Genomic DNA, 15,514 nt, shown 5'->3' on the forward strand with positions numbered 1-15,514 from the left:
CGAGGTTCTTGTTCCTCTTTCAGTGTTTGCCCATCTTTATCCTTAGGGCCTTTTTTAGAAGGGTGACTAGCAGCACCATGAGCTTTGTTTGGGCGCATGGGACCCCGAGGGTGAAGAGGGTCTTGGAGCGGGGTAAAGATGGGGGGGGGGGGGCTGGCGTTACCCAATCTCTCGGGGTATTATTGGGCGGCCAATGTGTCTATGGTGCGCAAGTGGGTGATGGAGGGGGAGGGGGCAGCATGGAAACGGATGGAGAGGGCGTCCTGTGGAGATACAAGCCTGGGGGCCCTGGTAACGGCGCCGTGGCCGCTCCCTCCCACGAGGTATACCATGAGTCATATAAAGGACACAGCACACATGATCTTCCTCTTTCCAGTGGAGACACTCAGTGAGTACACGGGGTTGATTTGAAACACATCACACCCACCACCTGGATTGTAGCAGACTGGTTCGTCAGTCTGAGTAGCTATAGCAGGATTAACAGGAGAGTCAAATCCAAGTAGGAGAATTGTTAACAGTTTAATAAATGTGTTAAAGCTATCTCCAAGTCTGAACCTTCCTTTGTCAGAGTGCACATTAAGGAAGCAGCTTATGAGCCCTGGTCACGGCTCCTCTACCGCTGCCGCCGGCCAGGTACTCCACCAGCCCGGTAGTGGTGGCGACCCTGCAGATATGGGGCCAGTGGAGGAGGCATGTAGGGGAGACAGGGGCATCAGTTTGGGCGCCAATCTGCGACAACCATCGGTTTGCCCCCGGGAGTATGGATGGGGGGTTTCGAGCATGGCGGGGGTTGGGAAGGGTGGGCAATATGTTCCTGGAAGGGAGCTTTGTGAGTTTGAGGAGCTTAGAGGAGAAATTTGGGCTGGTAAGGGGAAATGATTTTAGGTACCTACAGTTGCGGGACTTTGTTCGTAGACAGGTCCCATCTTTCCCACGCCTCCCGCCAATGGGGATCCAAGACAGAATAGTCTCTAGGGGGGAAGAAGGGGAGGGTAGAGTCTCTGATATTTATAAGGTGCTCATGAGGGAGGAAGGGTCCCAGACGGAGGAACTGAAACTTAAATGGGAGGAGGAGCTAGGCGGGGAAATGGAGGACGGGCTGTGGGCAGAGGCCCTGAGTAGGGTAAATTCGACCGCGACATGTGCCAGGCTCGGGCTGATTCAATTTAAGGTCGTTCACCGGGCCCACATGACGGTGGCTCGGATGAGCAAATTTTTTGGGATAGAGGACAAATGCGCTAGGTGCGCGGGACGACCAGCGAACCACTTTCACATGTTTTGGGCATGCCCTAAACTTAGGGGGTACTGGGAGGGATTTGCGGGCGTCATGTCCCGGGTGCTAAAAACAAGGGTGGCGATGGGTCCAGGGGTGGCAATTTTTTGGGTTTCGGAAGACCCGGGAGTCCAGGGGGAGAAAGAAGCCGATGTTTTGGCCTTTGCTTCTCTGATAGCCCGGCGACGAATACTAATGGCATGGAGGGACTCAAAACCCCCGAAGACTGAGTTGTGGCTTGTGGACATGTCGAGTTTCCTGGGTATGGAAAAAAATTAAGTTCGCTTTGAGGGGATCTGTACAGGGGTTCGCCCAGAGGTGGCAACCATTTATTGACTTATTTGCGGGAGAGTGAGCGTCAGCAGGGGGGGGTAGAGTATAGTAGGAGGGATAAAATGCGGGTAGTACCGGTGGGAGAGGAGCGGGCTTGTGCAGTATGTTACGATTGAAGTATTGAATGTACGTGGATGTTTGCACATTTTTGCCTTATTTGCTTTCTTTCTGTTGATGTCTGTAACTGTTTACAAAGCCAAAAACTACCTCAATAAAATTGTTTATTAATAAACAAAATGAAGCAGCTTGTGCTACGTCAAGAGCATAACAAAACACTTCCCATCAATCTACAAGATTTTGTCTACCAGCCGCTGCAGCTCCTCTCGCCTCCTTATCCACCTGCACCTTATATGAGATGATCTTGCCCCTTACCACACCCTTCAATCTCGCCCAAACCACCGATGGTGAGATCTCCCCATTCTTATTAAACCCCACATAATCATCAATCGCCTTTGCCATTCTCACACAAAAGCCTGGATCCACAAGCAGCCACACAACCAACTTCCACACTGGCCTCTATGGGAGCCGCCACTCCAGGACCACATCCAGCAAATGCGGAGCATGATCCGAAATGACAATCGGCGAGTATTCAGATTTCCTCATCCCCGACAACAACAACCTTCCACTAATAAAGAAATCAATCCTCAGATATGAATTTTGCACTGGTGAAAAAGTAAGAACTGTCATGGGTCCAGCCCCCATCTCCTTCAAAAATGCTCACAATAGCATCATATCAGCTCTCCAGCTCTTTAAATGTGAGAAGACTCGCCTGCTTCACCTGTCCACCCAACTCCACGCATTCCATCCCCCCCCCCCCCCCCCCCCCCCCCCCTTATCGGCCATGACCATGGCCCCTTGGCCTGTCCCACAAGTGGGACAAGCCCTACTCCTAGTCACCATCAACCAGCTACCCCTCCCCCTTCCCAGAACTCACCCAAACCACTTCCTCTCTAAACCACTCCTCTCTGCATACTCCCCATCCCCCCTCCATTCATACCTCCCAGGCCCATTGAAACCTGTCCACTCAGGCTTGGCTGGCCGCAACCCCTCCCCCACTTCGCTCCCATTCACCAGTCAACTTGGGTTGCTGTCAAGGTGGCCCGCCTCCCACATATTTAGTACAAACACCAACAGGAAACCCCCGCCACGCCCAGCCCTTCTAAATCAGCCAAACATGATAAACCCTAAACAAAAGGGGAAAGAACCCCTCACCCCCACAACACCATATCCCACTGTTGCTAAACCATCACCTCCCAACCACAATATAAGAAAACAAAGTCCAGATTCAGTTCAGTCCCAATCCTTCAGCCCTCACGAACGCCTCCGCCTCCTCCGACCATTCAAAATAATAGTCCCTGAGTTATGTGTAACTCTCAGCTTTGCCAGGTAGACCATCCCAATCCGTACATTACTCTTATAGAGCGCCGCCTTCCCCCCCTGTTAAAGGCCGGCCATCGTCTTGCCAGCACCACCGTGACGTCCTATATACGAATACCATTGCTTTTCCATCTCGCCTCCCGATTCTGCTTGGCCCATCTCAAGATCTTCTCCTTTATCTGATAGCTGTGAAAACATACAATCATAGCTCTTGGAAGATCAGTTGCCTTTGGCTTCGGCCAGAGTGACCGATGAGCCCTATCCAGCTCAAAGAGGGAGATGTTCTCCTCCCCAACAACTTGCCGAACGTCTCCAAAATTACTCCGTTGGCCTCCGGCCCTCCAACCCCTCAGGCAGCACCACAATCCGGAGATTCTTCGTCCGTGACCTGTTCTCTTGGTCCTCCACTTTAGCTCTCAGCCCTTTATTACTTTCCTCCACTTTCCGCAGCTCCTCTCCCATCGAGGTGAGCTAACCGCTGTGTTGCAACAGTGCTTCCTCCACCCCTTTCAACACCTCTCCATGCTCCCGCACTGCTGTTAACTTCTTTCCAAGAGCCTCATTTTTCGGCATCAACGTATCATCATCTGTCAACTGTTTGAGTGTTCCCATCATCAAAATGCCTGGCATACTGCTGCTTATAGTGCACCGCCGTTACCTCAGCCAGCGTGGCTACCCGGCGAGCTTGCCTTGCCATTTTGCCTCCCACAGCACTCCGCACTGAATTCAAACTTTCATGCGGACTAGCGCTCATTCCTTTTCGTCCTGTATTCTTCCATTGGGCTTTTGACATCCTCTGATTACCACAACTTTACTGGAGACCGTTCATATAAAGTTTCCCCCCAAAACTTTGTGAAAAGGGCCAAAATACAAAAGTTCTCACGGAAGCCATCCAAAGTATGACCTCCAGCTACATGTCGCCACTGGAAGTCCCAAGTGAGAACTTAAATCTACTTTTGAATAACTTTTTCTTAGAAGGTGTTGATGACACTACTTTCTTCCTTCTTGACCATCAATTTACTCTGATGCTTAGCTTGTGTGTGTGTGTGTGTGTGTGTGTGTGTGTGTATTCAATGATCAAATAATGGTTCAAAGTGGTAGCTGGAACGATAACTAAAAAGGATTTTGTAGAATCATGAAACATGGGGTAGCAGAAGAAAGCTCGGCAAATATTAATCTAGTTGGATATTTTGTATCATTAACAGATGGGTTACTACAGAGATTGTTTTATTTTACAGAGCTTTTCAGCATATTACAAAGGAGGGTTTGAAGCAAAAATGAGTAAGCGTGAAGCCAGCCATGTTTTAGGTGTTAGGTAAGTGTCTTCACTTGTCCTTATCTAGATGCTGTTCTGGGAATCTCTCATTGACCAGGGAGTTACAATTTTTGACTGGTGTCTCCTGATCTATTGCTGAAACTTTGTCAAAAAATCATCAGGAACCTTTGGTAAATGGAATAAATATTGTTTATGGTTCATAATGATTGTGTGGGAAATCAGGAGAACCACTGCAGGAATTCTACCGCTGTGGATCCTAATTCTTTTATCCCCATATTACCATAACCAGTTGCATTAAATTAATTTTAAACGGACTTAATAAAAACGCCTTTTTGTTTGAAATCTCGAATGCAAAGCAGCCTATTTACAGACATTGGTGTTTCTACTAGTGCAGTACTTAGCTGCTTGACAAGTTAAACTCCAGATTTTTTGAATGACCATCTGAATCTTTTTACTGCCTTCCAAACAGTCATATATTGTAAATGTTGGATTGGTCACCTATGATCACCTCTAACAATATACCAAACAGTGCGCTTGTCACAAAATTTTAGGGGATCTGAGATAAGCTCGCAACAAAAAATCTTCAAAGACGAGTAATATGTATCTCAAGAATGTGAAGTAATTCCAGGAACAAAATGGACAAAGAGTTGATGGTCAACATGAAACAACTGCTGAATATAGTTTTCAACCAAACTGACATGGTACCCATTTTAAAGAAAAAACAGAACCTGGGTAACTACACTAGTATTTTTCTTACATTAAACTTATTAAATTTATTTTGGTTGGGTCATTTTCTGGTAAATATTTCACATTTTGCCTTCAAATTAGAGATCTCATTAGACAATCAGGCCACGTAGTTTCCTTGAATGAGAAAAATTAACTGGCAACTCAGATTTCAATGTGTTTCTTCTAACAGTAATTTTGAATTCATTGGAGGTTAACTCTAGCTAACACCTCATTTTGAGGAGAAAAAAGATTTGCATTTATATAGCTCCTTCCACAACCTCAGGATGTTCCAACACTTTACAGCCAAGTACTTTTGAATTGTAGCCAGTCTTGGTAGGAAAAGTAGCAACCAATCTGAACACAGCAGGCCCTTACAAACAGCAGTGAAATAGAGTCATAGAGGTTTACAGCATGAAAACAGGCCCTTCGGTTAAACATTGTCCATGCCGCCCAGTTTTTACCACTAAGCTAGTCCCAATTGCACACGTTTGGCCCATAACCCTCTATACCCAGCTTTCTCATATAACTGTCTAAATGCTTTTTAAAAGACAAAATTGTATCCTCTTCTACTACTGCCTCTGGCAGCTCGTTCCAGACACTCACCACCCTCTGTGTGAAGAAATTGCCCCTCTGGACCCGCTTACCTTAAACCTATGCCCTCTAGTATTAGGCTCCCCTACCTTTGGGAAAATATGTTGACTATCTACCTTATCTGTGCCCTCATTATTTTATAGGCCTCTTTCAGATCAGCCCTAAGCCTCCTATGCTCCAGGGAAAGAAGTCCCAGTCTATCCATCCTTTCGTTATAACTTAAACCATCAAGTCCCAGTAGCATCCTAGTAAATCTTTTCTGGACTCTTTCTAGTTTAATAATATCCTTTCTATAATAGGGTGACCAGAACTCTACTTGGTATTCCAAGTGTGGCCTTACTAATATATCTTGTACAACTTCAGCAAGACATCCCAGCTCCTGTATTCAATGTTCTGGCCAATGAAACCTAGCATACCGATTGCCTTCTTCACCACCTTGTCCACCTGTGACTCTACTTTCAAGGAGCTATGAACCTGTACGTCTATATCTCTTAGATCTATAACTCTCCCCAACTCCCTCCCATTAACTGCCCCGATTCAATCTACCAAAATGCATCACCTCACATTTATTTAAATTGAACTCCACCTGGCATTCATCGGCCCACTGACCCAATTGATCAATATCCTGTTGCAATCCTCGACAACCTTCTTCACTGTCCACTATGCCACCAATCTTGGTGTGATCTGCAAACTTACTAACCATGCCGCCTAAATTCTCATCCAAATCTTTAATATAAATGACAAATAGCAGTGGACCCAGCACTGATCCCTGAGGCACATCACTGGTCACAGGCCTCCAGTTTGAAAAACAAATTGGCTCCCTCAGCCTGGATCCTGGGAGATTTAACCTTATGCAACAACCTACCATGCGGTACTTTGTCAAAGGCCTGGCTAAAGTCCATGTAGACAAAGTCGACTGCATTTCCCTCATCTGCCTTCTTGGTTACCCCTCCAAAAAATTCAAGCAAATTTGTGAGACATGATTTTCCACTCACAAAGCCATGTTGACTGTCCCTAATCAGTCCTTGCCTCTCTAAATGTCTGTAGATCCTTTCTCTCCGAATACCTTCCAACAACTTACCCACCACAGACGTTAGGCTCTCCCGGACTGTAGTTCCCAGGTTTTTCTCTGCGGCCCTTCTTAAACAAAGGCATATTTGTTACCCTCCAATCTTCAGGCACTTCACCTATGTATGGCTGTTGACGATTCAAAAATGGACTGCCTGCTGTGATAGGGCAGCACAGTAGCATTGTGGATAGCACAATTGCTTCACAGCTCCAGGGTCCCAGGTTCGATTCCGGTTTGGGTCACTGTCTGTGCGGAGTCTGCACATCCTCACCGTGTGTGCGTGGGTTTCCTCCGGGTGCTCCGGTTTCCTCCCACAGTCCAAAGATGTGCAGGTTAGGTGGATTGGCCATGATAAATTGCCCTTAGTGTCCAAAATTGCCCTTAGTGTTGGGTGGGGTTACTGGGTTGTGGGGATAGGGTGGAGGTATTCACCTTGGGTAGGGTGCTCTTTCCAAGAGCCGGTGCAGACTCGATGGGCCGAATGGCCTCCTTCTGCACTGTAAATTCTATGATAAATAGTGGAGTTGGGCACTTTACGAACTTTCAAGCGGTTATTGGATAGGCACATGGAGCACAAAATTGCCCTTCGTGTTGGGTCGGGTTACTGGGTTATGGGGATAGGGTGGAGGTGTGGGCTTGAGTAGGGTGCTCTTTCAAAGAGCTGGTGCAGACTCGATGGGCCGAATGGTCTCCTTCTGCACTGTAAATTCTATGACTATGACTCTATGACACCAGAATGACAGGGAGTGGGATAGCTTGATCTTGGTTTCGGACAAAGCTCGGCACAACATCGAGGGCTGAAAGGCCTGTTCTGTGCTGTAATGTTCTATGTTCTAAATATCTCTGCTAGGGGACCCGCAATTTCCTCCCCAGGCTCCCACAATGTCCTGGGATACATTTCATCAGGTCAAATGAATGACCTGAAAATCTATTTTAGTGATGTTGATGGAAGGTTAAATATTAATCCTGACAGAGGATTGGGTTTTAGAGATAGACTGGGTTTTAATTCATCTGAAAGGTAATCCCTCCAAAAGTGTAGCTCTCTCTTAACTGAAGTGTCAACCTAGATTTTATATTCAAGTCTCTGGTGTGGGACTTGAACCCACAGCCTTCTAACTCAGAACAAAAGTATTATCAATCCCATCCAGTTCACAAAGCAAAGTGGGAGCAAAGTTTATAGGCCACATTACAGCCGATTGCCCACAAAATGAATGACTGGACATTTTAGTGACAAATAAACCTGTTCTGTTGTATGAGGGAGTTGAGCTTTTAAGATAAAGTAGTGTAAACACACAGGTCAGTTTGATGAATAGATCACAGTGCTTAGATTCTAACTTCACAGGGTTTTGCAGTTGTGGGAACATTTCTTAATCCTTGAAAGGTATTCTAAGTGAGCAATGAGTATAAATTGATGATGTTTCTCTCTTTAGTCCATCAGCCAGCCGAACAAAAATTGGAGAAGCCCACAAGAGAATTATGCTCCTCAATCATCCTGACAAAGGTAGGAATAATATTTAATGGAAACTTTAAAAAAGTGGATCATTTTGAATTACTTGGCGATTAACTCCAGCTATTGTAGCTGGACTGGAAATTCACATAACTTTTGAATGTTTATTTTGTGTATGGTTATTGCTTACAACATTCAATTAGCACCTGTCAGCCACTTCAAGAAGTTAATATGCAGTGATGAATCAGACATCTTATGGATCATAAGTTAATGCTGGAAGTGCATCCTGTGATAACTGGGAGCTGATTAGCAACCCTGAAGAACTGTACCTAATTTTCCAATGGTTTTGATATGTAGTCTTAAAACCTCTCACCAGCATGATAATGAAAAGTAGCTGATTGTTATAACCCTCTCAAGAACTATGAGAACGACCCGATCGATCTCCCTTTGGGCTCATGCCCCTCAGCGGGCTCGTTAATTCCATGAGATAAAAGCCGGTCCAGGTGAGAGCCGGTATCTCAGAATGGTCCCGGCTGGGACTTGGACTATTGCTTTGTATATACTTTTCCTAACTGAGAGTTGGAAATAAACCACTTTGATTCTCCTTTTCCGGGTTGTCCTTGACTACAATATTGGTGACGAGGATGCGAGGAAACTACTGTCGGTGCTGCTGGCAATTCAGAGTACAGCTACCTTTCCACACAAAGGAATACGGTTTACTATTTTGAAAATGCCGCTCTTTGGTAGACTCGCAGGTTTGATACATGTGTGGAAGACTGGAACCAGTACGCAGAGCATATGCACAATTTTTAAAAAGCCAACGCAATTACCGGAGATGACCACCAGATGTTGATTCTTCTGATTGAAGATGGAGGCTACACAGGCAGTGTCATAACGAGCCTAACCTACCCCGCGGCCCTGGATTCCAAAAGGTTTGAGGACTTAGTGGCGTTTGTGACAACCCAAGCCACTGGTCATTGTCCAAACTTAATGATTTAACATGGCTGAGAGAACCTCAGGGGAGTTAAATACCAAACACTTGGCACAGTTACGCAAACTGGCGGAGTATTGCAACTATAGGCTATCCCTACCTGAGATGCTGCCTCCTAATATGCGGAGTAAATAATGTAGTGGCCGAGCCGTTGCTGGACCTAAAAAGGCAGTTGAGAATTCCCACTCAAGAGAGAGTGCAGAGAAGGAGGTAAATTGTGTAGAAAGCCCCCCCCCCAGACAAACAGAACTTCCAGGAGTGGGACCTCTGAAACCCCATCCTGGCCTGAACATTGTCGGGACCAGGCCAGTTGGCTAAAGGCCACCGCAACCAGGTGAGACTCTTCCCCAGATTCGATGGAGGAAGATCCACAGCGGTGTGCCACTTGTGGCTGTTGAAACTGCAGAGATAGGAAACCACGGGTCAGCCAGCAGGCCCATCTCCCTACCCGAGGAGACGCCAGCCCAGAGCCAGAACCCTCCACCTTGACCAGCCTGAGGAAGACGAATGCATACAATTAAATTGCATTGCCCACCACGTGTTGCCCCCATCAAAAGTACTGTCCAGGTAAACGGACACCCGCTAGACATGGAGCTAGACACACGGGCCTCGGTCTCAGTGATTGGGAGGCAGACATTTGAGAAAATCAGTACTGGAATGCAACAATTGACTTTGAGGGACACTAAGGCAAGACTGGCAACATGGATGATGGACTGAAGAGCCCGATAGCATATGCTTCGCCGACTTTGGCCTCTGTGGAGTGCATCCACGCCCAAATTGAGAAACAAGGGCTGGGAGAAGGTCATATCCACCCTGAACTTCATGGTCACCTTGCCAGACACTACCATCCAGATATGTGACTGGATGCAGAAGGACCCAGTGTTGGTGAAGTTGCACCATGTCGTCCTGCATGGAGACCGGCAAGAGAAGCAACCAAAAGTGCTACAAGCTTTTGAAGCCAAGCAGAAGGAGCTTTTTTTGGAGGATGGCATCCTCCTGTAGGGAGCCCGCGTCGTGATCCCAAAACCTGCACAACAGTCACCTGGGGGTGTTGAAAATGCTGTCTAGAAGTCACACCTGTTGACCAGGCTTTGATGGTGAAATTAAACGACAATGTACCACATGCCAGGAGCATCAGACACTCCCAACAGCCACACCATTACATGCCTGGGAATTGCTGGCTGATCTTGGGTAAGCCTACATGAAGAATTTGACGGACCTTTCCAAGGCTCCATGTTCTTGCTTGTGGTACACACCAGTTCCAAGTGGCTGGACGTACATCAAATGTCACCCACCACATCGAAGGCCACCATTGAGAAGCTACAGCTTTCGTTTAACACCCATGGCATCCCAGAGGTATTGATTATCGACAATGGAACTTGTGGACCTACTTTGCCTACTGTTCACTGAATGCTTGCATTTAAAAAAATGTATCTTTGTGTAAGTCCTGCCTCACCCCTCCCCATGCTCTGTAACCTCCTTCAGGTCAACTCCATTTCTCCAACTTGTTCTTGTCCATCCAACATCCAACCTACCCCACCACCTGTAAAACTTTCCACCTCCCTCTTAGTTAAATGTCCTAATTTTTCTTTCTTTCACTCTGGGACAGAACTTTTGAAGCCTACTGGGGGTGGAACCTGAGGCGGACATGCTTGCTGTTGGCCAGAGTGCTAGTTTACCGACAACATTCTGTTCCAAGCTATTTTTGAGAATGCCATATTAGGAGTGGAATAGTTACGCACCTACAAATGGTGGATGGCCAATTGAGGTGATTAAGGGACCCAGCTTTGGCTGCTGTGACTGAAGTATCACAGATCAATCAGAGGAATGTGCTGGTTCAAAAGAAGCAGCAGAGACCAGGCAAAGTGAAACAGACAATTTTGGAAATATGACTGTCCAAAATGATAGAATGGGGTTTTGTAACAGCCCTCATCTTTTATGAGGAGCATGAATTTTCTTTGGTATTTTGGAGGATTGTCTTGTACACATGATACATGGTACACATCAGGGCAGCACGGTAGCATGGTGGTTAGCATAAATGCTTTACAGTTCCAGGGTCCCAGGTTCGATTCCCGGCTGGGTCACTGTCTGTGCGGAGTCTGCACGTCCTCCCCGTGTGTGCGTGGGTTTCCTCCGGGTGCTCCGGTTTCCTCCCACAGTCCAAAGATGTGCGGGTTAGGTGGATTGGCCATGCTAAAATTGCCCGTAGTGTCCTAAAAAGTAAGGTTAAGGGGGGGGTTGTTGGGTTACGGGTATAGGGTGGATACGTGGGTTTGGGTAGGGTGATCATTGCTCGGCACAACATCGAGGGCCGAAGGGCCTGTTCTGTGCTGTACTGTTCTATGTTCTATGATACCTTGAAACAATTAGCATTTATCCTTGCAGCTGGAGTAGACAACTGTCTGTTTCACTTCATGGAATTGATGGCTGATGCAGTCTGGTGATTTAAATGATCTACTCACTCCTATTTTGAATTATTTCTGTATTCATCATCTGCCACAGGAGTATAGAAACATGGAAAGGATATATCCCTCCTTTACTCTTCTCACTGAACTCTGCCTCACATACTGAGTGATAACCTGGTGATGTTTGTCCTCAGCAGTATCTGTCACAATGTCCACGTCTTCATTAAATGATTTCCTGTAGTCACTGTCATCTTTAAACTGTACTCTTGATGAGATTTGTTCTTCCTTGTACTTGGACCTGGATTATGTATATTGGTACTTCAGAAAATATTATTATCAATGATAGAGCTTAATCTAGCTACTATCCCAGCTGCACACTATCCGACTGCAGGAATATCATGAATCAATGTGCTATTTATATTGAGTATCTTTACTCTATCATAGATGTAAAGCAGTTTAAATAATTACCTTTTATATAGCCTTGAATGCTTCGTGTACCCTTGAAAATTAAAAAGTTAGATTATAAAACTTTTGAGTTTTACCAATGGTCTGTTAATAGATGGGGTATAACCAGATTTTGCAAAATAATCATTTTGGACAGTCATATTTCAACACACAGCAATTCCCATACATTATAACATTGAGTTCTTTATGAAAAGGCATTTAAGGATATTGTGGAGTTACGGCATTTTTTTATAATTGTGATCAAAACCAGAAATCTAACATGAATATCTGAATATTCTACTAGACGGCTTGTTTTGAAGCAAATGTTCAAAACTGATCTGTGAGGAATAATGCTTTGCTTCAGTTAATTTTGAATCATTTTCTAATTAATCAGCTAATACTGTAACTGAAATCACTTTTAACCAAGCTAAAACAAAGTGATTTTGCGAAGTAATTTTGGTATGTGAAGCATGCGTTCACGCTAAACTTCAATATTGCTGATGAAGTGATTTTCACTTGTCAGACAATTCAGAGTTTGGTCAGAAAGAGTACTGGTGTAAGATCCGAACGAGGTTTAAAAGGTGCTCTAATTGGAGGTAATTTAGATTTTCAGACACTTATCATTTAAATTTAAATTACTCGAAGGAAAGGAATGGAAATCTGTCTGCTTGGCTGGAAAATTGGACATTCAGCCATGCAATGTTAATACTAGCATTACTGCATTATTAAACACTATAATGCACTTCAGCACTGCACATTGTTGCAAATATCAGGTTTGGTTTGTGTGTTTTCGTATATACATTTTTGTTTTAGGAATTAAAGTTTAACTAGAAAATGGGATAAAGAAAAAAAAAGAAAATGGGATAAATGCAATTAAAGCAACTTGGAGTCTATTAAATGGTTGGGGCCACGTTGCTTAGGTTAACAGCTCCAAAGGTGAGATCATAAAGCATCATGTGGGCTTACCTAGCTGGAAAATTGGAAACATGATGTCTACATTGCTTGCAGTGAAATACAGTCCAGAGAGATTTTTGTTTTTGTTTTGGGAGATACAGCTAAATTAGTTTAAAAGCATTTAGTGATCCTGAAAGTTTATAAAATGAATTTACTTTGTCAGATCAAAAATGAATTGTAAATGATGGATAATTAACTTAAAGGTTGGTTTGATAATTGTCCAAATCAGGCTATGCCATCATGGCGATTGATGGAGGTTACAAAGGCCATCTGATTTCAATTAATCTGGGTGTTTGCTGAAAGCGTTAGTTGCAATTTGGACCTTGTGTGGTCTGTTGCTCACTGAGAGAAGTTAGTCAAAATGAAAGACAGACAGACCTGCACGCTAAGTAGAGTAAAACACTTCATTGATCACATTGAAGGCGGGTGAAGCTTAATCGCAGTTTGAATGTTATGAGAAACAGAAGCTGGAAAATTGCCTACTTTGAAGCTAATGGGAGAATTTACAGTAGGCCTTAAAGTGTCTTATTGTAAAAGAAAATAACCAGCAGATTAGCTTGGAAGTATTGAAAAGTAACCAGTTTCAGAGGCTGAGGCTTCCACAGTCAGGAGATGGTAAATTAAGGTTAAAACACTTGAAATAGCTGGAACTGAGGAATGTTCTCCAGAGGACTGTAACATATTTTATGGGTGGCCCATACACAAATAAATAACTTTAAGATTGATATGCCTTATAAGAGAATTCTGGGAGAAGTAGGAGGCAAATCTGAGTGCATAACATATATAATTATAAACCATATTGTTAAGTTAATAGTGCTTGTTTTGTTTGTCTTGCATATATAATAATTTTATTTATTTTTAAAAAGTGAAATCTTATGGTGTAGTTCTATTAAAATGAGGTATTTGAATTTCTTATAAAATGTTAACTGTCCCTAATGGGATCATAACAAAATCTATTTGTGCACGCTTTCTTGAGGGACTGGTTGGATTAATCTAATTTATTGGGAAGAAGATTAATTTATTGTGTCCATGTGAAGTTTGCACGTTCTCCTGTGTCTGCATGGGTCATATCGCACAACCCGAAGGTGTGCAGGCTAGGTGGATTGGCCATGCTAAATTGCCCCTCAATTGGAAAAAAATTAACAAAAAGATTAATTTATTGAACTCTAGGTGCTATAAGTGCACACTTTAATTTTTGTTAAAACTGTATGCAGCAGGTTATGATGATCTGGAATGCACTGATTGAAAAGATTGTGGAAGCAGATTTAATAGTAACTTTAAAAAAGGAATTGGATATATACTTGAAATGGCCAAAAAGATCCAGGGCTAAGACAAGAAAAAATCCAGGACTATGGGGAAAGAGTAGGGGTGTGGGACTAATTGGGTAGCTCTTTCAAAAATATGGCATAATTATGATGGGTTGACTGGCCTTGTATTCTGTTCTGCTAATGGAAACTTGTCTGTAAGTGTATGATGATTGAGATTATACAGGTTATTTTGTGAAATGGCATTGTTTATTTATTGCTGATTATTTTTGCAAATAGAACTGAAGTCAATAACAGAAAGCCATTCATGAGAGGACAGGGGACCTTACAGTCAAAATTTTAAACAGATCGTTTGTTTCCCTGTAATTTTAGGAGGATCACCATTCCTTGCTGCAAAGATCAATGAAGCAAAAGATCTATTGGATTCTTCCAGCAAAAAATGATTCCAGCAAATGTGTTATTTATTATATGAAATTTAGCAGTAAAATATTTTACACTTGCTGAATACGGAAAAGTGCTATTAAAATTAAGAGTCATGGATGCTATCATATGCCATTATTGAAATGTACAGTTAAAATATGTATGTTGATGAAATTGGTTTTGACATGAATTAAATTCTGTAAAAGTCCTGATTTGGAAGAGTGAAAATACGTTTAGGTATGTACAGGTGAGTGTGAGTCCTGCATTCTAACCCCAATTCTGTGATGATCGCCGTGATGAATTAATTTGATTGTATGATGGAACCAAAACTGTATGTAATTGCTTCATTTTGATTCCTTGTACATAGTCCATGTGTATTTATTTGTTACTTGATTAGCTACGGAAATAAAGGTGGAGATTGTTTTGTCTTTTAAGGGACAAGTCGGATGCCATTTGAAACAAAGGAATATGCAAGGCTATGGGGCGAGAAGTGGGTTGTAGGACCACTCATTAGTGAGTCCATGTTATAGTCAAACCTGAGCTTGTCAGTTATCTTATCAACTCCTGATCATCGACAAATGGGAGTGGTAAGTGGATATTATCAGAGTTGACGTGCCTCTAAGATGGGGATGGGACAATTGGGCGCGGCCGTTTTGGCGCGGCCGTTTGGACGCAGCCGTTTGGGCGCCATGGGACAATTGGGCGCAGCCAATTTGGCGCGGCCGTTTGGGCGCAGACAACAGAAAACCTTAAATTAGTTCATTTAGTTTAGTTCATTTGGTGATTATGAGCAAGGCTCCTCAAGTACTCAAATTTTCAAATTTAAGAACACTTTCATGTATTCTTTTATCTTTATTGTAAATTAAAAACCTTAAATTAGTTCATTTAGTTAAAAACCTTAAATTAGTTCATTTAGTTAAAAACTAAAGTTAAAAAACCTTTA

General features: G+C 43.7%; 1 protein-coding gene across 1 annotated transcript in view; it reads left to right on the plus strand.

Moving 5' to 3' along the window:
• dnajc15 (DnaJ (Hsp40) homolog, subfamily C, member 15) overlaps positions 1-15,005 on the plus strand; it is a 44,167-nt gene extending 29,162 nt beyond the window's left edge. Inside the window, exons 4-6 of the mRNA XM_038802620.1 lie at positions 4,222-4,298; positions 8,076-8,146; positions 14,524-15,005. Coding sequence (XP_038658548.1) covers positions 4,222-4,298; positions 8,076-8,146; positions 14,524-14,594 — 219 coding nt within the window. The 3' untranslated portion in view covers positions 14,595-15,005. The remainder of the gene's footprint in view (positions 1-4,221; positions 4,299-8,075; positions 8,147-14,523) is intronic.
• Positions 15,006-15,514: the final 509 nt, after the last annotated feature.

Source organism: Scyliorhinus canicula, chromosome 7 (genome assembly GCF_902713615.1).
Source record: "Scyliorhinus canicula chromosome 7, sScyCan1.1, whole genome shotgun sequence".
Taxonomy (NCBI): Eukaryota; Metazoa; Chordata; class Chondrichthyes; order Carcharhiniformes; family Scyliorhinidae; genus Scyliorhinus; species Scyliorhinus canicula.